Source organism: Sinohyriopsis cumingii, chromosome 15 (assembly GCF_028554795.1).
Source record: "Sinohyriopsis cumingii isolate HCF-2022 chromosome 15, ASM2855479v2, whole genome shotgun sequence".
NCBI classification, from domain to species: Eukaryota; Metazoa; Mollusca; class Bivalvia; order Unionida; family Unionidae; genus Sinohyriopsis; species Sinohyriopsis cumingii.
Window position 1 is genome coordinate 114,380,548 of NC_142975.1, and position 25,580 is coordinate 114,406,127.

At 35.9% G+C, this 25,580-nt stretch overlaps 1 protein-coding gene across 2 annotated transcripts in view; it reads right to left on the reverse strand.

The window, feature by feature from the left end:
• Positions 1-253: 253 nt before the first annotated feature.
• LOC149782525 (NFX1-type zinc finger-containing protein 1-like) overlaps positions 254-25,580 on the reverse strand; it is a 63,649-nt gene continuing 38,322 nt past the window's right edge. Inside the window, exons 1-3 of one of the 2 annotated variants that reach the window (XM_089933953.1) lie at positions 21,455-21,539; positions 2,641-8,918; positions 254-1,375 (exon numbers count right to left, since the gene is read on the reverse strand). In XM_089933953.1, the coding sequence (XP_089790079.1) occupies positions 2,672-8,863 (6,192 nt within the window). In that variant the 5' untranslated portion in view covers positions 8,864-8,918; positions 21,455-21,539 and the 3' untranslated portion in view covers positions 254-1,375; positions 2,641-2,671. Of the gene's footprint in view, positions 1,376-2,640; positions 8,919-21,454; positions 21,540-25,580 lie in introns of those variants that run through there. The other variant, XM_089933954.1, reaches the window with a different exon arrangement.

The window sequence follows — 25,580 nt, forward strand, 5'->3', positions numbered from 1 at the left end:
AGCGAATCTTACAGATTTCCACTAATCCCAGTGTATGTGTGTATGTGTGTGTGTGTGAGGATAGTACCGGCAGCACACACTGACTATAAAGTTTGCTACGGTTTCTTGGATGGAAATAAAATCATACTAATTATATGTAATGTTAACAAGAATCGCTAAATGGCTAATTATTCAAGACAACATTTCGACCATGAATCAATGTTTTAAGGATGAATACAGCAAAAATAAAATAACACTATTTACAGAAACAAAGTGAAAGTTGAATCCGTTTATGTAACAAAATATGCTATAGTTCACAGGAGATAAATTTGGAAATATTAAACACGAACGGTCAAGTGCAACTTAAACGAAATCTTATTTTTATCGGTACCATAATTGAATACCCAAGTGAATGGAATTATCAAAAGATTTTTTTTTTCAAATCCGAAGAGAAGTTTTTATAGTTATAGCCAATTTAGCCAATTTAATTTCAAACATTGGCGTCTATAATGTGGCCTACGAAATTCATTATGATGGCTATAATTGTGAAATCGCAAAATCGCATCCCGTTTATCGTCTGGACACATTGGTCTGTCGATGTTTCATTACAATAAAGTTCGTTTTCGAACTGTTAAAATAATCACGCAGAACAGCGATGTTCAAATGTATATTAAACCCACGGTTTCAAAACAACCATCAAAAGTGCTAGAAAGCAAAGCATCGTAAAAAGCGTTCTGCCTATTACATTTAATAAAAAAATAGGTTTGTCACAAGTAGTTCCTTCTCATATAAATGTCAACAGGAAAAATGTTATTATAAGCAAAACAACTGAATGAATTTAAGATAATTACTAAATACTTTTTCTTCGCTGTAGAGTAGACCAAATAAGATATCCATAGTCATAATGTAATAATTTTAAATTTTTCCTTTTTTGGGGTCATTTAAAACAAAATAACACAACCTGCGCATCTAAAGTTGACACATACAATATTGTGTTTTAATGATATTTACAAAACAAACACACACACACACACACACACACACATTTTCAACATTTATCTCAGACGACCTTTAGCAATAAGATGTGATGGGTTTTGCAATTACACATTTGTTAATTACAACAAGCGGTGTTTCATTTGCTCGTCCTGTTGACAAATAGTTGACACATTTTCTATCGCATTTCAGTACTAAAGACGCTGCCTGAGGATCGATGCTATCCGAATAAGTTCACTTCCGTCGGATGGCAGGTTTATAGAGTTGAAATTCATCATGGCAGGTTTGTACTAATCAAACTTCATCAACTATCCTGCTCAGTGTAATCAATGCTGAAATCAAAGATCCACGTGCTGCTGGAATTTAGTGAAGCCTGATAATTACCTTCTTTTCAACACCTTTGCTGCAATAATAATAATAATAATAATAATAATAATAATAACTCCAGAATTAGAAATATGTAGATTGTCTTCATATTTAATAAATGCAATTTTGACGTTTTCAAAATGCTTGACTTAGTGAAACATTTTTTTCTCACGAAAGTGCTAGAGTAACCAAACTTTGGTACCCAAAACTTATTTAAAAGTAGTCTAGTCATTTTTGAGCAATGAAATTTGTTTAATTTTTAAATTTTTATTATGTTTGAATCTACGAGAGAAAAAACGCACATATCCGACAGAAACATACACGCCACGGAAAATGTAAATAATGCTCGTACACACTGACATATAAAATAAGTATTTATTTAATGACATAAAACAAATGATTTTCACCATCAGAATTGTTAGCAGGCAGTGCAATAGTAAATCAGGTTTGTGTTTGGAAAACTCTTATGCATTCCATGCAGTCTAAAGTGTCTCACTTTAAATTTGGAATCAAAGCATACAATCTCAAAACTTCATTTGTCAAACTTGAGCTCTATTTTGCGTTATCACGGTAGCTCAATTTTCAACAATGTTTAAGTCGAAAACAGCTTTAAAATATGCGCACAAATTGCTTCAGTAAAGTGAAATCTTTTCAGGTCTAATACGTACGTATGTATGTATGCCCAATATATGTCATCTGTAGTTTTTGTGTCATTTAGATAATATGCGCTTTCGTTGGCGGCACATCAATACGGCTTATACAAAAGTATCCGCTGCTAAGCATAAATGTGATTTTGATTTTGATTTATAACGTAGCTTTAACACTTTTTCAGTCATATCGCTACGATGTCTGCAATGTGCCAGTTTATAGTGATGTCTAGCACTGGGGCATCATGCCGCAGACATGTAGCATGATGTCCCACCCTATCACATTACCCTGACACCAGGCCGACCAGTCCTAACACTAACTGTTAATGCTGAACGCCAAGCGAGGCAGCTGTTAGTACCATTTTTGTAAGTCTCTGGTATGACTCGGCCGGAGATCAAACCCACGACCTCCCTCATCCTAGGCGGACGCTCTAACCACTAGGCCACCGGAGCGGTGCTAAGCATAAAAGAAAGGAAAATAAAGTCTGGCCTAATTTCGTGCACTTGCAACGGAGATAGCGTTGGATACCTTTGCTTTAATATTGAAAGCTACAATGATGATAGACTGAAAGATACATGAAAGCAAGTGAGTAACTCTACGTACGAAACTTGCATCTTCAAGTAAAATAAAGTAGCGAAGAAAAATAAAACTCACGTGTGAACTTGGTGGTGGATTCCAGATCCTTTTACAGGTTCACCGATTCTAACGGCGGGATAGAAACTCCGGAATCCAGAGCTGAGGCTGACACAAACTGGAAGAGAAGCCTTACTTTATCGTATTTGGATGGATCATCAAGGTATGCGGAAACTTTTGGTAGCTCATAGATAACTGCTTCAGACAATGAAATCCTCGTTCTGAGTGATTCAATATATGCAAACTTGAAAAGGTATTCTAATCTACGTAGTTCCTGACCAAGTTCTTTCCAGAAGTGCTCTGTATGGAATCCTCGATATCGATCTTGAGCCAACAAGTTCCGATATTTTGAAAGTGAATTCTTTGCTGTGTTGATATTACCGTATGTGGCGTTGGGATCGATATGAATTTGGACAAATCTTTCAATAGTAAGTAAGCAAGACAAATATTTGATTCTTGTTCTTACAGAATTAACATAATCTAATGATGCGAGAGGTTCAGTCTCTAAGCAGCGCATTAGACTTTGCCACTCGCTGTCGTTACACCCAATAGAAGTCAATTCTGGTATCTTTGACTTAAGTTCCATTATTGTCATTCGCCTGTCATGCTCAGTGCCATATGTCTGTTTATATGCTTCGTACAGTGTCAAGAAAGACTTCTTGATAACATCATTGTACCGTCGACTTTTCAGCATTGACCTCCTACACTTAGGGCAACGTACGAAGAACCCTTTTGATGGGCTTATTTTCATCCATTCGTCCATGCCAGAAATTTCAAGAATGCAACGACAATCATAAAGGCGAATAAAGATATAATCTTGTGTAATACCAGTATTGAACACGTCCGAAACTTTCTGCTTGTCGCAAACTATGCACAAGCATTCCTCTCCACAAAGACCCTGGCAAAGATGGCCACATATTAAATTTTTGAGACATGGCTGATCGCATCTAAAATCGCAAGCTTCGTGGCATAATTTGGAACATTTTCCATGACCGCACTTGATGGCACATGATTCATAGCAATCTGTACACCTCTCACTGCACTTCTTGTTGCAGAGAACATCATGAGGACACGAAAATCTACAGTGTTTTGAACAAGGTGGACATACGCTACTGCATTTTGATTCGCATCTATGTCCACAAGAATGAACGTGATCACAATTCGCATCACACCCACGATGAAGCTTTCCTCTAAAGCATTCGCCACATGTGCCCGCGCATTTATGGGAACATGGAAGTTCTTTGTCACATGGCATCGAACAGGAAATATCATTTCTAGACTTGAAGCATGGGATTTTGACAACATGTCCACAATCAAAAGTCACCTCTGTATCCTCAAGGCATGGGTCTTGGTGGAAACGTCGCTTTGCACATAAATAGCAAACCCCTTTGCAAGCATGGCCGCAAGCTAGATGGATTTTACAGAGTGCCTTGCATTTCCAAGTGAATGGATCGATGTGGCACGGAATAAGTTCCTTGTGTTTACACATTGGAATGACTTTCTCTACATTTTCCTCGCAATGCCCACATATTTGGTAGCATTGTTTCTTGCATTTGTGACCGAATGCACACATTTTGTTACATGCTTGAAAGCATTTGTAGAACTTGTGATCCAGATCTATGATATGACAGTATCGTTTGCATCTATGTTGGCAGTTTGGTAGCTCTGAATTACATGGGAGCTTACAACCACCATCAGGTGACTTACTGAAGTCTTCTTCACAGGCAACATTAATCGTTGTCCCATGGACTTGACATCCAAGTGAAAGATGAGATCCAATCTCGTGTGTGCCTTGCACCGTGGTCACAATTTTCTTCCACAGATCACTATATTTCATCAGCAACTGAAAATTACCGATGACGTAGAAACCCATCTTTGCTCTAGACAAGGCGACGCATACTCGGTTATCTATACTAAGAAACCCGATTGGGTTCTTCTTTCCTTCAGTTTGGGTTAGGTTCCTCGTACTTCTGACCAGGGATAGAAGGATGATATCATTTTCTTCTCCTTGAAAATTGTCGACTGCCGTAACCCTGAGGCCATCGAATTCCTTCTTTGGCAAAAGCCTTCTGATGGTTAATACCTGACCAACGTATGGAGTAAGAATCGTTATTTGAGATCTCATATAGCCTTGTTTTAGAAGATGCTTTGCAAACGCTGATATGAATTTGGCTTCGTGCTCATTAGAATAGCTTCTGGATTCACCATTATATGATTCTTCGTTCATGTGTTCGATGAAGAAAATATTTCGTTCAAGCCCCTTTACATTTCCATATTGCTTTACAAGACTATTATCCATTAAGGTAGGGTATATATGTCTGACGAGAACTGAAATTTCAGGTCTCATTCGATGTTGCTCAAGCAAAGTTACACAATTTATTCCATTCTTCACAAGCCTCTCGAACAAAGAAATATCCAGATGATACTTCTTGGCTAATTCATAAACACAAGGCGTTGGACGAAGTTGCTGGTGATCCCCTATTAAAATCAAGTGTTGGCATTCAGGGTTGAGTGTTGTTATTATATGTGACTCCAGAACTTCAGCTGCCTCTTCTACGATTACGATTTTGGGTTTCACAGATTGGATCAAATGTCTATATTTAGCTGCTCCTGTTGTCGTCATTCCTATAATCTTACATGATTTCAAGATCGACAAACATTCATCATCGTGGACTTCTTGGAGTTTGTTTATTTCCTTTGCGTACTCAGTTTCGTAGACACGAACTGCCTTTTTGAGTTCTTGTCGGTATCGCATAAGCCAATACCTGTACAGTTCATGTCGTTTATGGGTGGGAAGCGACCAAATATCTTGCACCATCCCCGCCTCAGCTTCTGACATGCACGAAACTGAGCTAAGTATTTTTCGTAATCTTTGCTTAACCTTGTTTTTGTCTGACACAATTTGCCAAGAGTTATTTGCATCATCGATCTGATTTTCATCTTTCCTATTGATCGAGAACGTCAAAGCAAGATCTTCTGTCAACCTTGGATTGATATTCTGTGTGTGAGTCATGTTCGATGCAGTATTCTCCACAGAAAATAAATCTTCGTCATCATCGTCTAGAGCACGATCTTCTTCGATATCTGACTCTTCACTTCCCGTTTCTTCTATATTCGCGTCCTTTTCTAATTCCTTAAGAGCGTACTTGATTAGAAGTTCATCCTTAAATGTTCCAGTTAGACAAAGCCATTCTTCGATTAAAATGTTCTTATTAAAAAGTCTATCATTTTGAACTTCAGAGAGGCTCTTAATCTGCCTTTGGCTTCTCTCCTGTAAGAATGTTTTCAGTATCTGCTCGTTGACAATCGATGTTTGGCACTCTGACCGTATCTCTTTCAATTCTTTGAGTAACAAGACATCCTCAGGCGAAACGGCACGAACGGTCGTGTTTACATTTAACTCGTCTATCCGGTTCTTTAATACTTCCAAAGTTTGCTGAACCCACAGTTTATACATCCTTGCCCGATCTGCTAGGGACAAATTCCATACATTATCGTGTTTGTCCGCTTCATGCATATTCATGCAAACTGATGTCTGTAGAATGGCAGTTTTCCATCTTGTTTGTAGTGAATCATCCATATCTTCAGCATCTTTTTTAGCATCCAAGGTAGGTGTAACTCCGAGCCAGAACAGAAGACATTTATCGATATCAGCATGGGGTCCTTTTCTCAGCGACTCAGAATCGTTGCTGGTCATAACGTCTTTCAATTTCTTCACGGACAAAATACCAAGTAAGCATACTTGGAGTTTCATACCAATAGCTTCAATACTTTCTCGAAGTTGTCTTAGATTGTCTCTACATTGGGCCTCAGCTCTATAGATGTTTGAAGGAACACGACGTTCTTTTCGTCTTTCGATTTTTAACTCTCGAAGAACAAAAGGCTTGAGGGCTTCATTGTTGCATCTTCCTCCGATTCGTACAATATCTTCGCGACAAAAACGTAGAATACCTTCTAAAAATTGATCTAAAGCATGGTTTGTGTAGCAAACAATGAGTACTGGGTTCGTTGCATCGCTTTGTTGCCAGAAACTGTGATTATGAAGCAGGAGCTCTGTGATTTTTAATCCGACAAACGTTTTACCAGTTCCGGGAGGTCCTTGAATGACAGCCAATTCTTTTGTCAGAGCAGTTTGAAGAGCTTTGTATTGACTAGAATCCAATCCAAGTTCGTCTGATGTTGGCCATCTCGTAGTAGTTAACACCCCTATTTGTGTACAGTTGTCGGTTACAGTCTTTTGCTTCATTAACGGTGTGAAGTCGTACATTCTCACACCACCCAGCAGGTATCTAGGGGGAGAAATATTTGTTTCGCATTCAACAAAATATTTCTGGAATGGCATCGAACTCTGAATTTCCTGCAAGCCTTTCAATATGTGTCTATAAGCTTCAAAGTATGCCGGTGTCTCAGCCATGACAAATATTTCGTTTGGTGTTATATCGATGACTCTGTCTAATTGGTTTTCAAAGCGTACTTGAACGAAACCCTTTTCAAGTTCTCGCGCATCTCTGTTAGTAACAGTTGCGAAAAGAATTGTGTTAAAGTTATCATTTGTCAAGGCAACAAGGGACCCGTGAAGAAGCCGTCTTGATGAAGTCCAATTAATATTCTTAAACTTTTGCACATTAAACTGAAGAATATATAAAAGGCCTGAACTTGAACACTGAGGTCTGCAAACATTCACATCGTAGTACAAACGAAGGCCCTGTAACTTTTTAAATTTGTCCCCCTGATTTAAATTCAGACGGTATTCACCGATTCCATCACGCAAGGGTTTTACGTAATCCTCTCGAAGAAGACGGAACTGAATGTCCAAATAGTCGTCCAGATTTTTATATTTTCCTTCCGCTTTGTTTGCTCTTAAGAAAGGCTTTTCGTTCCACTGAAGATCTTTCATTTCAGGGAGGATGGAAATTTCCCTGAAATTGTCCGGTGGCGGTAAATCCTCCATGTTTGGTCTCCTTTTGCCAAAATTTTGTGCTTCCTGTTGTTCTCTTGTATCTCTTTCTTGAATAATTGCTTTTTTCATTTCTTCCAACGTGCGTAGTTTTGTCAAAATATTAGTGTTATGATCTGCGTTATAAACCATTTTAACTACCTCATTCAACAGCACAATAATGTTGTTGCATTTCACCAATGAATCTGGAATCAATTCCAATTCCTTCTTCAATACACACAGTAATGAATCGAGGAAGTTAGAAAGTTGGAGCGTGTCTGCCCAAATACCTTTCGTTGCCACGGATTTCAATTGGACTTCACTAAGAACATTTGCAACCTTATCAAGAAAATGCGAAGAATGTATTAGATGAAATGCATCTAGAACATATGTGTGCTTGTGAGATAAGCAGGCTCTTTGGAAAATAGAGACAATCAATACAATCCAGTCTGGTTTCAGGACCTCCTGCTTAAGGCAATCGGGAAATCCACCTCTGAAATTGTTTAATTTAAGAACAATTTCTTCTACGTCTTCCATTTCCAAAATTTCTTTCAAGGCTTTGTATCCAATTGTGCGAACGGAACTTCTTGCCGAGTCATCTCCTTCGTGTTGTTTCCTTTCAGTTGAATGTTTATTCGACTTTGTCGTGTCTTTGTATTCTGACTTCAGATTTTCATGCCTCAGTGGGGATGATTCTTGAAATGTTCTGTTAATCGCTTCAGATTCTCTTTCTTCTGTTCTTCTTGTACGGTAAAAACCTCTTTTGGTTAAGCCTTTTCTTCCGCTTTCTCTCCCTCTCGAATGTGACTCATTAGATGTATCCTGCAGGTTCGATGCTGCTCCGGTTTCCTGAATTTCGTCTCTAGGTTTGTGTCTCTGATCGCCTCGTGCTCTTTGTCCTCTGGTATGATATTCCCTGCCTCGCGAATTTCTGTACGAATAGCTACTGCCTCCCGGTCTCTCTTTTTGCTCAGGATCCTGTGCGAATTCACTTGTAGATGCCTTCTGCGGATTCCCTACTGTTTCCATTTCTGGATTTTGATCTCCAGGTTCTGATCTCTCTTTCGATCTCACATTATGCAGCCTAGAATGATGGCCTCTGCCCTTTCCATTAGAAAAATGAATGTTACCACGTTTTGGAAATCCATGTTCCGAGGTTCGGTGGACATAACTTAAATGTGACCTTTGGTTACTACCTCCATGTTCATTTTGTTTCACATTATGGTGTTCGTCGTCTGTACCAGACTGGTCTATCATGTAGATTGGGATGGGGTACATTTCACTACCTTCATTGCTTTTATCCTCCATGTCTGATACTCTAAGGCTCAAGAAGCAAAGGCTTATCCATCATTCATTTATAAATCTGAAACACAGAGACTATGTCAATACTGTGACTAAAATATATTCTAAAATTGTCTTTTTTCAAGACAAACGAATTTAAGATTTATATAAGTAGGGCAATTCACATATTATTCCTAGTGTTGGAACGAGTACCATCGTTGATATAATAAATGACTCACAATGATAGTCCTGGTCCTTCTTATTATAAATATAGTATATTGATTCCTAGATTACTGCAAAGTTTGAACGCTCATTCCATGTTATAAAAAAAACACACTGCTAGTTTAGCATTATGTTTATGTTTACACAGCAAGTACTATAAAGATCAGTCATTTTTGCTAAGATATAATTCAGAATAAATTATAGCTAAATGTTTCAATTAGAGACAACTGCAGAACCACGTGATCTTATATTTAACAGAAACGTGTCCTTTGTATGTACAGTGAAAAATGACGTTCATAAACTGCGGTCAGTTGTGAATACATATCCATATGAATGTGTTCGCTAGGGTAGATGTCACCGTACGTGGAGGCCTGTTTTATTTAATAATAATGTTTGTACTGTCACAGAAATCAAATCTTCGTATAGTTGGAGAGTAATTTGTTTATTACATGTTGCACTTTTTGGGCACTGGAACATTCAGCATCCACAGCAACAATGTTAATGAAGTGATTGTTTAAAATTAACTGAAACTGTATCTCCCGTTTCCAAATGAGATTAGCATGGATGAAATGTTGATGAAATTGAATAATTGCTTGGAGTATAAGATGCCATTTTGAGCGTATTACTGAAATGCAATGTGAAAATGGTATGTGTGATTATAGAACAAGATAGGAAATATTATGTTAGCAATGTACATAGGTTTACCATGCACTTTGACTGGCCATCACACAGTTATCTAATATCCAGTATCTAGTGATCTATTATCCAGCACTCAACGATCTTCTGTCCAACACACCCAACACCTACTACTGGCCTCAAGGGAGTGTAAAAGGACTTTTAAAATATCATTACAAAGGCACTTACGGCTGTTTGTATATTTTTGTAAATACGAATCTCAATGAAATTTGAGAAACCCGTCACAAAAATTCATTTTATCTTCTTTAACGTTCATTTTATCTTCTTCGTTTACTGTCTTGCTTTTTTATTTCTTCACAGGCATAATTTCTCTCTGTGTGTATGTGTGTGTGTTTTGAATTTATTAACGTAGCTTTTAGCAATTTTTTGTCATATAGCTACGATGTCTGCAGTGTGACAGTTTATAGTGAAATCTAGCAGTGGGTCATCATGGTGCAGACATTCAGCTAATGACGAGTGGTCAGTGATCTATTAAAATGTTTTTCCTTATTCATATCGATAGGAAATTCTTAGTTTGCCCAATTAAACTCCCTCAGCTGGTCATTTAAGGGTCAAGAGGATTTATCATAAAATCAATAATATTTGTATTGGCCTCTTGTCACACTTGTTAAATAGTAGGAAAATCCAATCAGAAGAGACCTAAGACTAGCATGCAACCTATTCCTGCATTTGGCGAACCATTTAGCAGAATAATGGTACCTAAGACCAAGTAAGGCAACAAATAGTTGTCGACCGTAATATGTGCGTCCACACGATTTCCAGAGACGATTCAATTAATGAATATTAAAACTAAAACCAGTGTTAAAACTTTGATAAAGTTCTTTTTTTTTGCACAAATTGGACTTCCCAAATCTGTCCTTTTGAACTAGTTTTTGAACATACTGTCCTTGGCCCACTGAAGTTATTAAGAGAGAAACTATTTTGAACCGAAGATTCAGAAATTAATCATCTTGGTTATTTTTCTGTTTTCAGATATAAGTTGTCAAAGACTTATGAAGTAGCAAGAACCAATCATCACTCTGCTCAGTCAAAAATGAAACCAAGGTATGACAGAAATACAAAGAAAGTGAGTTTTCACTCTCGTGATAAAGTTTCTGGGTCTTTGCTCATACCTCAAAATCCTCTTCAGGCTCAGTATTATGGTCCTAATACTGTTGAAAAGAAAGTAAGTGACTTACATTATATTATTAATACTCCTGCGAGGTGAAAACAGAAGCAACTTTGCCATATAAACATGTTAAAGGAGTTTGTTGATAGAGATAGCCCTGTTAATCATTCTGTCTGTTTAGTTGTACATGTTCCACACAGTAAGGATTCAAACGATAGTATGCAATCAGAATGTACTGACTTTGGTTTAACCAATCTGCGGAATTCAGAAATATTTCATAATCTGGACAAGAAACTTTCACATCTGCAACAACAAGAAAGGAGTGAACTAAAACAGTTATTATTTGAAAATGGGCACCCTTTTCCAAAGGTTCCAACACTAACGTATAAAATCTACCATGACGACGAAATTGTAGATTCTACACCTGTGAATCTGCATCCGTAAAGGGCGAATTCTCTCAAACAGGAATATTTGAAAACAGAACGTCAGTATATGCTGGAGAATGATTTCATAGAAACAAGTAAATGTATTTGGAGTGCACTACGTATTCTAGTGCCGAAACAAAATAATACTTACCACATGAGCATCTACTATAGAAAAATTAAAAGTGTGACCAAAACAGATTCGTTTTGAATACCAATAATCGATGACCGCATTGACAAAATTTAAAATACAAAATATATCACCTAGTTTGACATTTTAAAAGAGTTCTGGCAAATTCCACTCACTGAAAGAGCAAAGGAAATTTCGGAATTGTAACTTTTGATTAATTTTACCAATATAACATGATTTGGTACGAAAGGTGGGCCTTCAACTTTCCAGCGTTTAATGAACATGGTTACATCTGGTCTAGATAATTGTGACCCTTACATCGATGACATCTATAACGATACCTGGAAACCATTTGGATTCCCTTTGATCTACTCATTGATGCAGACTTGACAATAACGTTAGATCAAAGTTAGATCTGCCCTGCTTGTGTTACGCTTTTAGGACATATTGTGGGATACGACCAAGTTCAACCTGTGTTATTAAATTCTTGCTAAGATGTGTGTCATAATGATTTTGACGCAGCCACAATTTGTAGGCAAAATATCTACGTGAATAAAATATTGAATACTATACAAATAATACAATAGCAATAGTATTGCAATATTTATCCATCATAAAACAATTATATTTTACTATAATATGTAGATTGGAATCAATCAATGATTACCAGTTATAATTATTTCATTGCAAGTCATTGTAAATAAAATTAATTTGCCGTAGTCAAAATGTCAGCTACCTCCATCTCCCTCTCTCTCTCTCTCTCTAACCAACTATCCTTTTCAGGGCCATTCAGCTCCCTCAGAATCAGAGAAATACAGTCCAATCATAACCAATCTGTGCCATTGTGCCTCTTTTGTCTCTGATTTTTTCGCAGTCAAAATGTGCATGTGAAAAAGATTGCAGACTCGTCTACAAATATTACAATAATAAACTTATTTTGGTACAGCAATTACTTTAACTACTGATTGTTTGGGTGGTTATGGAGGTGTTTTATCAGGTATAGCAAGTTAGACCATTTAAACAGATGTTCTATTTATAGATATCAATACCAGCACTAAAGCAACAATACCACCACTTTCTGCTTTTGCTTCTTTAAACTGTTTTGATTTTAATCTAAATTATCTTCTTATGTTGAAATCCACGCTTATATTTTTATTTTAAGTTAACTTCCTGGTGATATTTCAGTCCTCACGTTTTCATATTTTGTTTCACCTTCCATTTGTTATACAAGGAAGTTAAAGTTTCTCTGTCAAAATAGTTGAAAACAACTTCAAAATGATGAAGCGGATACATTAAAGGTGGCTTCTAATATAACAGTATTCCAGTTTGAACAGATAAAAGCTTTTTAAAATGAAAATGTATAAATAATGCAAAACGACCTAAGTCAACTTTGAACTCTGTCATTTATTCAAATACTCAAGTGGTAGACATTTACTAATTAAACGTGCTGCATCTGATAATGATTTGGGCAGGCTGATCTTGCATTAATAAGGGTCTAATGGTTGATTTGTTTTGCGTCCAGTTATTCAGATTACTTATCAGCTAAAATCTATGTACAGGTTCCACCATTTATATTCGTTCATTCTCAATTCTTGCTTGTAGTTTTCAAGTTTAGAGAAATAAGGCTACTGCTATAGTTGTATTTAATGCAATTGACACTCATTTAAGCCTCCCATACAAATTGAGGAATCACTATTGCATCACCAAATAGTAGTCCTCTCCCAAAAAACACATTTCTAAAAGTGTATACAAATTAAAATGTTAGCACCTAATTCATGAGCTATACAACAGGTAGTAGCCATTTCTTTAAATCTTTAGTTTGGGCGAAAGAAGAAAATAAACGGGCATCAATAGTAAACCTACTGACTTACCTTGACAAAACTTTTAGAACCAACGGTTACCGTCAAACAGTAGGAGCTCATGGGAAAGAGAGATGCAAGTAATTAGCACAATGCACCATTTGAATAACAAATAAGATAAACAGAGTTTAATAGATGATTACCACGAAATAATGCAAAGAGAACTTCAGCCTTTAGATGGATGATCATTTACTAAGGAAGAAGAAGGAGAACGATGACTAATATAAATGATCTAACAGTTACTGAATTGATAATAATCCATGAAATTGGACTCTAAAATGCCTGATAAACGAAAAGGAAAAAAGAACGAAATCAGGAAAGAAACAGATATAACAAAAAATGAATTAGCAGAAACAGTTGAAATAGTTGAAATCAAACGAGCACAAGTAATTGGACATTTAACAGATCTACAGCATAACTTTTGACATAATAGTGTAAAATAAATTCAAACGTTAGGGAAAAGGTACCATTAGGTAAAATTCTAAACATTTTTTTAAAGAGAAAGATGCAGTAAATACTAACATTACTACAGCTAGATGCAGGATTGTACCAACTCTTGTTGCATTTGGTTTCGGTTAGATTTTGTGGGTTTTACACTATTTTTAACACAAGATAGTCTATGCATGGCGGACAGTATATTTGATATGGTATTTTATTTGATGTAGTATTTTATTTGATGTGGTATTTTATTTTGATGTATTATTGTTTGGCCTGTTGTTTGCAGTTTTGATGAAAGGTGCCAACACGGCAGTAAAAAGGGCTAGGAATTCATGATGCATTTTAAAACATGAATTTTTGTTGTTGTTGTTGTTGTTGTAGGGTTTAACGCCATTTTTCAGCACACGATAGGCTATACATGGCGGCCAGTATTAATGGAGGAGGAAAAACCCGGGAAAACCCCTGAAAGAACCACCGACCCACGAGAATCTACTGGCAAGCTTTCTCACATACCCACGTTGGCTGAATCCGAGACTCGAACCCACGCAGACAGAGGTGAGATGGTAGTGATCCGTAACGGACAGCGCTTTAGACCACTCGGCCACTCGGGGCCCCTAAGACGTTAATTAAACCAGCCCTCACAACCATCCCAGCAAATGTAAATGATGGTGTTTTTTGGTGTCATGTTTAGATAGACTAATTTTCAAGTGATTATCATATATGTACTACAGTGAAACCTATCTTGAAAGACCACAGCTATGTGTGACCACCTGTCTTTTCTTGTTCATGAGTTTCGTTTTGTAACGCAGGTACCGGTGCAGTTACAAGGCTGTTACTATTTCTTATTCTTCACAATATATAACTATGTTCTCTTCCTTTATTTCATTATCTGTCTTTTAACGAGTTGTTACAGACTGTTTGTCAGCTGCATGAATCATGATATTTACAAAGTCAGCATTTATAACAATGTTTGCTCGTGGTTTAAAGCTAACAGGCGATTTTTAACGGTATTGTTATATCAATTTCATATCAATAGGCAATATACATGTATCATCACCGCCCATAGCATAATCAAGTCTAGCTTTGGATTCTCAAATCTATCTCATAATAAAGGTTTCATCTGATTATATACCTTGACTTAAAATTAATTTCTCAAATAATATTTAGATGAATCTTGAGCAGCTAAAACAGACAATGCGATATATGTTCGGTTTTGAACTTGAGCATCTGATTTACAAATCACATCATATCTGATGCCATAATTTAACTTTGCACTTTGTTCGCCTGTTAATTCGTTTATACTTTCCAGAAAAAGTAAACACATTCAATGGTTATTTTTGGATCAACATTAATGCGGTAAAAGTAAGAATGTTGTTTAATTTTACTGAACCAAAAATCCCCGAACACGAATTTATTCATCTATTACATTTCTTTTCTTTATTATTTACGCTTTCTAATAAGTTCCAGTAATGAGTATATTCATGAATAGCTATTTGATTGATTTCGTTCATGTTTTTATCAGCATGATGAAAGTAACGTTCCAAAGTTATTCCATATTATGTTAAAACATTTTAGGTTTGTTATTTTTATTCTTCATTTATTATTTGAGTACTTCTTCACCATATAATAATATACATATTCAGGGATTAGTTTTTCTATTTTAAACTAATTAATGTTATAAATAGATTTTATGACTTCTAGTATGCTTTGATGTCTAAAATACTATTAAGATATACTCTGTCCAGCTGTTGATATCCACTATAACCAGTTTGTTCTGCCAAAATCTCACGTCACACTGCGATATGTGTCTGTACCTATCAACATACTCATTGCTGTCAAATAATGCAGTCATCAGAAATGTTAAATGTTTTTGTATGCGAAATAGTTTCTTTGTTTAATTGTATTAGATTTTTATCTCTAGAAATATTTCTACTACTATATATCGGTTACCTAAAGCGTTCAATTTAATTGCAAACAAGGATAAGACCAACTCTTGTTAATTTCTTAAATGCTAAGTCCATTATTTAATTTTCAAAAAACATTTAAATTGTAGTTCATTTTAAATTCATTTTAATCGCGTTATGGAGTCCATCTAGGCCAGGTTCCGATTGTGCTTACAAACAGTTTTATCTCATTTTAATTAATGTTTATTTGCATTGACGGTTAATTTGTATTATGCTAACAATTGCACTCTTGAGAGCCTGGAAAAGAAATACAAGGTTTATCACTAATATTTATCTTGACTTAATATTTTTTGACCTAGTAATTTTCATGTTTTCAAAGTATAATGGATGGTCATGATTGCTTAAAATAGATGTTTGTTATATTTTAGAACTTTAAAACCATCATATATTTACCGCGTTTCCGGGTTAATTAGTTCGCTTGTTAGTCGTTCTAAGCAGCCTGATAAACTTATATATTTAAATTAATTCATAATGATTTTATGGATGTCAAAAGTGTCCTCTAAACAGCAACTACACATCAAAAGTTTCCTAAAACAATGTTTGCTCTTTCAGAAAATTAGAAATTTATTTTTGTATATAATTGGAAAAAAATTGATATATAGAATCTTGTAGTTTTTGTGTTGTTTTGATGTTGTTTCGTGAGTGCTTGAATTTAAGAGAGGGAGCTATGCAGAGTTAACCTTTGTTTTGCACTGTCTTGTCAGTTTAGTGCATATGGAAACAGATATCTACATTAATTAATAAACCAGCGTTTGTCCAAATTACTGCACTTTTGTGTTAAGACTGGCAAATCATGCTTACATCCTATGAATAGTATTATAGATTAAACCAGTCGACAACGATAAAATTAAAATGATTTTATGTTCAAGCCTACAAATATACACATACACAGGTCTCTTTTTTAAAACAATGCGTTAAACTTTTCTGGAAATTATTTTCAGCCAACCAGCGACCTTCATTATTTTAAATGCAGTATTTAATATACCACCATGCCTATATATTTATTCTCTGATAACTCTCCATCTCGAAAGACTGTTATTTAAAGTGTGTGTGCCTATTCACACAAGAACTAGTAACTGCGCAGATAAATGTACCAAAATAAAAAGAGATCCGATAAATGAAGGATAAATCAGTTGAAAACCGGGATGTGAAACAACCTCTACATTTTGTTTTGGGGTCAGAATATATATATATATATATATATATATATATATATATATATATATATATATATATATATATATAGAGAGAGAGAGAGAGAGAGAGAGAGAGAGAGAGAGAGAGAGAGAGTTGTGTATGCGCGTATGTATGTGTGCATGATCATAACGTACTTGCGCACATTTTTCTGCGCACGTATACCTGGGAGGTATGATGCAGCAAGAACTTCTGTGACCTAATCTATCATAGCATGCCAAACTATTTGGTCGATCTAGCATGTCAGGACATGTAATTAATATACTGGTATATCCTTTCCTTGTGTACATACAACTTGCAGATATCATTGACTGCTTCATAAACCGTATACGTTTACAATGAGAACAGCTTGTTGAAGATATCAATAACGTTACTCAATAATTATTCGAACTTACTTGAGTTGAATATAATTTCTGTATTTATATTAACTTTGCCATATATATTGCACTTGGATATGGTCAAAATTACATGTATGAAAACGAATAGTGTATGCATTCTTTGTAACAAGACTAAAAGTCCTATACGTTTGTTTTGTGAGCAGATTTCATATTTTCGCCAAATAAATTGCGTGTAATAATGATGCAGAATTCAAACAAAGACAATTTTGTCAATTCGTTGCGTTTTAACGGATAGCAGATATTAAGTGCTCGTTTTTGAGGGAAAATAGTTACGGTTTTGTTTAGGAATTTGAGGATGTAATTCTACGTTTTACTGTCGCGAGTTGTCCTGTACCGCCGATATTATTGTCTATTAAAATTGCTACAGGCAGGTGCAGTATTTGTGTTCTTCGGACGGCTGCTCTGTGTGTGTGTGTATATGTGTGTGTGTGTGTGTGTGTGTGTGTGTGTGTGTTACAAACATAAGTTGTGTAGTTACAGCCAGTGAATAATTTCAGATTATAGTACATAACTAAATATGATAAAGGAAAGGACAATGAACTTCCGGTTTGCCTATATGCAGAAAAAAAAAACATCTCACAGCCTTTATCTTTAAGGAAGAAGATAACGAGACTGTTGTGCGAGTACAACACTTGTGGACTGATAGGGTGGAGATCGTAAAATTAGTCACTTTAACAGCTACTATAAGATATTTGGACGTGTTAATTCTTGACAGTTATAATATATATGTACCTAAACTTCATGAGAGTTAGGTCATCCATTGAATAGCATAAAAAGATGTCTTCAACAAATAAATCTTCAACTAAACGTTTCAGGGTTGATGGAATTCTTGCACGTTCAGGTCTGCAAGTTAGAAATTCCTAAACAGACCCAAATTTCTCCCGATATGCAAGAAATAAGTCCATATATCTCAAATTGGAATTAAAGGCCATCAAGTGTGGACATCGAGCTGGTCATCAGAGTGTTACTTGTAAATTTAGGTAAAATGCTTTTAAAAAAGCGAGGTTTTACTAAGATTGAAAGAATGGATTCCAAGTTAGTCCATAATCTTAAATCCGAGTTTGATGCTGTTAGGAGTGCAGTACAGATGAGGTTGAACACATTGAAGTAAATAGAGACCCATATGCAGTTTCACTCAAATAAGGTTATAGGGTTTGAGATGGGACAATTTAAGAGAACTGAGGTGAACAGGGAATCAGTTAAGGAAACCGTGTTAAGAAGTCAAACTAAAGCAGGTAGAAATATGAAGGAGGTAGAAAATAGGCTTCTTAAACTATGTAAAGAACTCAGAAATGGTTAATCTACTTTTCTACGGTGTATATACGACTTCAACATATGACAAAAACTTCCTTGTCAATTCACGTGTGTGTTAAGTGGGCCATGTATCTGGTCAAGGACATTATTGCTTAAGCTATGAAAAGGACTCAAGAACGATAACTTTACTTTTCTACTGTGTAGATATAACTTCAATAAATCAAACAAATTGCTCGTCCACTCATACTTGTGCTCAGTGGGTTATGCATTTTATTATCTGCTGATCACGTAAGTTACTGAAGTAAAAGAGTATGTGTGTGTGATTTTCGGATTTTTTACGTAGCTTTAACAATTTTTCAGTCATATCGCTACGATGTCTGCAGTGTATGTATGTATGTATGTATGTATGTATGTATGTATGTGTGTGTGTGTATATATATGTATGTATGCATGCGTGTGTGTGTGTGTGTGCGTATGTATGTATGTAATGTATGTATGTATGTATGTGTGTGTGTGCGTATGTATGTATGTATGTATGTATGTATGTATGTATGTATGTATGTGTGTGTGTGCGTATGTATGTATGTATGTATGTATGTATGTGTGTGCGTATGTATGTATGTATGTATGTATGTATGTATGTATGTGTGTGTATGTATGTATGTATGTATGTATGTATGTAAAGTATAGCCAAATATTTTTCACAGAACATGATAAGTGGAAAATGCAACATTAAAACATGTGTCTATATAATGTGCAGGTATAATTTTGTTTCGCGTAAAGGCTATTTATAACAACTAAAATAGGCAATATAATATTACATTTTACGCGCAATATAATACCACATAGAGATAAAATTGATGAAGTGCATTGTGAGTAGGGAGTTCCATAAATACTAAACCTGGTGCGACAAAGTATTACATTTTGCATGCGCAAGGCCTTAAAAACGCTACATGTGGCAAACATCACACGGCAATGTAATAGAGGCTGCCATATTGGTCTTCTTCCAGTCAATACAGTCCGTGATTGAGAATTATATTACATGCATATATGTCGCCCGCTGGGGTACGCCAGTGCACCTCAACGGCAACCGGAATTTCATTGTACATTGTTATCAGTACTGTTAATAGCGACGACAGTTCCGAAACGTTTTAAATTTATGCTAGCAGCTGAGTTATTCAATTATTGATATTCCACTTGCTCGTCCTTTATCGATTAACCGCATATAGTTATGTAAATATTGATCCTCCAAACGTGATATTTTCCGGTATTACCAGTCGTTCCTTCTTAATACACGTATAAAGATTACGAAAACTACCTTTCATTCCCTATATATCATAAATGTGCATTATATTTATTTGCAACAGGCACTTCTATTGATTTTGCTCTCAAGTATAAAAACTACTGTAAATGTAGGATATGTATCCGCTATTGTGTTGGAAGAAACTTCCCGCAAGGCAGAATGTGTGGTTTAAGAGAAGAAAATGTTTAATTATATGAACATCAGTAACTGATCAGGTGAGATATATGAAAAAATTGCATACTTCATAAGGTCATCCATCAGATTTCTCGGATGTTATGATTGTCACTAATCAATAATTCTTGACAGGGTCAGAGACAGTGAATTTGACATATATCAATGTGTATGATATTCTACAGTGGAATCTACGATGTGTCAAAAAGTTAAAATGTATAGAAATAAAGAAGGATTACAACATAAAAAGAAAGAAGGATTAGAACAGGTGATTTAATGCCACTAGTCGTCGACATTATAGCAAATGTAGCTAAGCCATATGGGAATTGTGTGTAGCAGGAGATGAGAAGGTGGAACAGTATCATAATGTCAAGATTAGATTTAAGCCATATTAGATGATAAAGATAAAATAAATATCTGCTATAGAAAAGGTAACCTCCATCTTTGCTCATCACATCTAAATTCAGCATACTAGGAAGCTACGTGTGTTTAATCACGATAGATTTCAAATAAACAGTAGGCATATAATTTGTCTGGTTACAGAATGACACAACTATTATAATGGAAAGACCACGACATAACAGTTCACTCTGCTGTATGTATGGAAGCAAAGAAGATAGTAGAATAAATTGGCAGTCCTGTAAATATACATACGAAAGTCATAAATGGCGAGCAGCGAACAGTTTATGGTGTATTTGTCATAACTGCGGTACAAAATTTAAATTAAATAGAGTCGGGCAGGCACTAAACGTACGAACCGAGATGATTAAAATATTCCAAACTATTCTACTTGGAGATGATCATAATGTGTGTCACTTACATTATTATCATTATGGACATATATGTACAATGTGTCATTGTGTTACTCGTAAAATACTATTAATTGGTAGTAGTGGAGGCCTCCGTACCTTTTATTATGACCTACTTTCAAGCTTTTTATAATCGACTAACTTGTCTATGTTTTACATACAGTATATGCAGACAAACCTGTTATGTTCAATTTCTAAAAAATGTTTTAAACTAAATCGACTTTTTTTGGCACTTAATGGCTTATTGATTAGTGTCAGTGACATTTTTTGCATCATTTAACACAAATTCCATATTGATGTACACTGCTTCAAAATCCGTGAACAAAAATGCATGGCATTTTGACAGCAAGTTATTTTTTTCACAAACTCATTTCTATGTAATACAGGCTACTTTACTGAAGGGAACTGGACATTACTTTTGCCAGAATGTATATACATCATAATCAGAATACCATTCCATCACCCACCTGTGCTGAATTTATCGGTACCATTAGCTCTTAAATACAAAACAAAATGGACGTGATTATTCCACAAAGCAAAGGATATTCCTCGTTCAATTAATTTATGTTGTTCGCAATAAGAATGCTGCTCCACAGCAATTCAAACATGACAAGTACAGACAAATATATAAGTGTGTAATATATACATACCAAAGGTTCGATTTTTCCACCACGTCAGTGTCACTGTATTTTTATGTCACTCGCCATAAGTAATACAGGCAAAACATGCTCTGACATGCAGGGTATTGATATATGATATTAAACAAATTTTAATACAAGCCCCGGATAAGACACCGGATTTTCATTGGCTGATTCCGCAATAATTTGACCTGCAGTCATCATTATGCTCAAGAAAAAATATAATAGAAACAAGTAGGAGAGAATATGGTCACATGTGGTAATCAATAGTTTGCAAGGTGAGATTTGGATTTTTAACATAGCTTTAACAATTTTTCAGTCATATCGCTACGATGTCCGCAGTGTGGCAGTTTATAATGCGGTCTAGCACTAGTGCATTGTGCCGCAGACATGTAGCATGAGTTCCCACACAGTCACATTATCCTGACACTAGGCAGACCAGTCCTAACACTAACCTCTTTAATGCTGAGCGCCTAACGAGGCAGCTGTTAGTACCATTTTCGTAAGTCTTTGGTATGATTTGGCTGGGGTTCGAAGCCGCAACCTTCCGCATCCGAGGCGGACGCTCTAACCACTAGGCCACCGGAGCAATATATTTCAAGGATAACTTTTCGTATGTTAAAAAATTTGTTCAGCGAGAAATGAAAATTGTTACTTGGCAAAAATATTTAGAAAAACATGCTAAGTAATGAAAACGGTTGCAAGACTTTGCATAGTGCCATATGGGGGCCTCAAGTGGCCGAGTGGTCTAAAGCGCTCACCGTTCCGGATCACTGCCATCTCAACTCTGTGTGTGTTCGAGTCTCAGGATCGGCTAACATGTGTAAGTAAGAAAGCCTGCCAGGAGCTTCTCGTGGGTCGGTGGTGCTTCCCGGGGCTTTCCAGGGTTCTTCCTCAATCAGTTATACTGGCTGCTATGTACACCCTATCATGATCTGAAAACGGCGATAATCGAAGTAAAAAGAAAGGATATATTATCAAGAGCAAATACAACAATTAGACTTGTGTGAAGTTCTTACATTTAAAGCATGTACAAACCATTCGTTAGGCCTACTCATTCGAAGGGCATTTAAAAATAGGTCTTTTGGATTTTTACTGATGATGTTTATCAGCTATCGTAAAAATCTGTGCTAAAGGAAATGAAAATCAATGGTATAAGCAAATAGACTTAGCATAATTGTAATCAATATATGTCAACATAAGATGGATGAAGGCAGTATGGCTTGCTTTTGTACAGAACGAAGATATTAAGAGACCGAAACTCTGAATAGCTTAAATCGTACCCTTACAAAATTGTTTTTTATCTCCCGATTTTTCTGTCAAATTGCTTTCTGTTAGAGCGCAATGTACCCTGCCAAAACTCATCTATAACTAATTCGCAGAGAAGTTCCATGTCAGTTACATTTACAAAAATATGATAAATTGAGGAGGTCGAATTGAAGAAAAGTTCACTGTAGATAAAATGTAGAGGTTCACAAGTATTTTTTTTTTTCTTTCAAAAGTTACATCCGTTTAGATCACGAGATGTCAGCTAGGCTTGCATTAACTCCAACTGTGTATGTTTTCAAGTGTACACAGGATATGGATAATTAACTTACATTTCTGTAATTTTGAAATACAGAATAAATGGCAGACATTGATAATAGGACGTCTGACTATATAACGTACACAAGACTAAACTGTTAGCAATCACACTGTTTTCTCTGTCCTAAGCATAAAATTTACCATCCAATTCCTATCAAGGGACGTACCGACCTTCCACATCTTTACGCTAGACATATCTACCTTCCTGAAAAATGAACAATATACACAACTCCAGACCCTAGCACCAGACATAATAATTCCAGACCTTAAGGCTAAGCACATCTGTGCTTTCTGGCCTAAACATAGAACATCTCTACATTCAATATTTTATCAATGGACATAACTACATCCCTGAACGTAACCATAAATATATCAAAGCCTTCGTAAATGACATGCATTGATACCTCCCAGACCTTAGCACCCGACATATCTGCCTCCCAGACCCTAGCACCCGACATATCTACCTCCCAGACAATAGTTATCAATCCCTCTTGACCTTAGCATTGGACGTACTCATTCCTGAAGAAATCTTAGCACAAGAGATATCCACCTCCCTGACCTTAGCACCAGGCAAAGCATTCAACCTGACTTTTGCATCAGGTATATTACGTTCTTAACTCTAGCACCAGATGTATCTACCCACTCACATTAGCACCATGCATATCTACCTGTCTGGTCTTAGAACTGGACCTATCTGCCCACTCTGACTTTGACTCAGGACAGATCTGCCCTCCTGACCTTAGCACCAACTTTGTATATCCTCCTGACCGTAGCTCTGGACCTATTCACCTCCCTGACCTTAGCATCAGACATATCCACAGCCAAGACATTAGAACCAGATTATTAACCCTCCCCCCCCCCCACTTTAGCACTGGACACACTGTGACCTTAGCACTATAAATAACCTTAGCAATCGATATATTTACCTTCCTCATATTAGCACCAGACATGTATTCGTCCCTGACACAGACATAACGTTCTCTCAGACCTTAACAATGGACATATCTTTCTCACTTACCTTAGCAATGGACACGTCTTTCTCTCCTACCTTAGCACTGGACATATCTGTCTCATTGACCTTAACACCAGAAATACCCAAGTTCCTGACATTAGTGCCACATTGTCAACATCAAATGAATATGGGCATGCATTTCATTCCTGCACTTTTATGAATTTGTTTTGTTGAATCATACTCTTTTAACTGTTAAACATATATACAGGAGATTATTTCTTATTTCAAACCATGCATATCGTTTTTATTGTTACACTCTGAAGATTTTCTTCAGGATTATGTCACTTAAACAAGCAGAGATAATTGGAGGGAATTTCTGTCACATGAACACATTACTAATTTGCTTACTAAACGAATTTCTTGACTCATTGTTTTATCACTGACATTCTTGCCAACATTCTTCAAACTTTTATCTCAGGAGATAAAGCTATCGCACCAGATGAATATGAAGGACGGCTGTAGAAGTACTCATTAAAACTTGAACATGCTTATCAAGAATTAGATCACAAAATTAAAAAAAAATTCAGTGGATTAATGTATACTGGTAACAGGACTCGAAACGTAGGTTGTACCACTAAAATATGGATTGGTTTCCATGTCTCTAAACATTAATGGATCAGTTAATTTGTAAATAAAAATGAAAATTCTTTCTTGATATTAGATCAGTGTGGTCTCTTTTAAGAAATCACATGGAAATGTACTCTGCCCTCCCTAAAATTTCAGATAAAACAAATTTCTCTTTATAGACTTTTAATTTTCAGAATCATATAATAATTAATTCATGTTTTAGAAATGTTTCTAAACGCCATCATGATTTTGAAATGTTTCTAAATGCCATCATGATTTTGAAATGTTTCTAAATGCCATCATGCTTTTGAAATTGTAAGCAGGATTTGTACTTAGGTACTACATACCTGTACACATACCTGAACGTATATTGCAACATTTGCCAAAATGTACTGTTGTAATTTATATCTAATTTACTTTACACAACATGACTGTATATATTGGGGTCATTACGATGTAATCCTTAAAGGTGAACAAGACTGTGCATGCAATTGCATTGTGGGAAAATTTCATTTGGAATGAGGTTTTCATACATATATTATCGTTTTAGAATGTTTATTTAAGATAAAGCATCGTTATTATTTTTTTACCTTTTAAATAACGTAAGTTATTTTATGTAAAACAACTTGTTAAGAAGAGTAACGTGTAGAAAGTAGTTATATAACTGTTCAAATGGCACCTTGTGAATAGCTTCGTCTTCTATTTGTCGAGAAAGCTTTAGATGCCCGATGTACCGGAAGGTATGTGTGAAGACAAATTGTATCGGACTTGCATACAATCTTGCATTCAACATCAATGACATGCAGTGATTAGGTTGTTACATTTCATCAGATTTGGCAGTGCATTTGTGCTTGAAGATCGTTTTCTGCACTAACCTTTTAGATCTCCCGGTTTACATCTAGTTGTACATATACGACGACAGCGATACAACAAAAAGTGGTTTTACAGTGTAGGTTCAAGCTTACAAATGAGTAC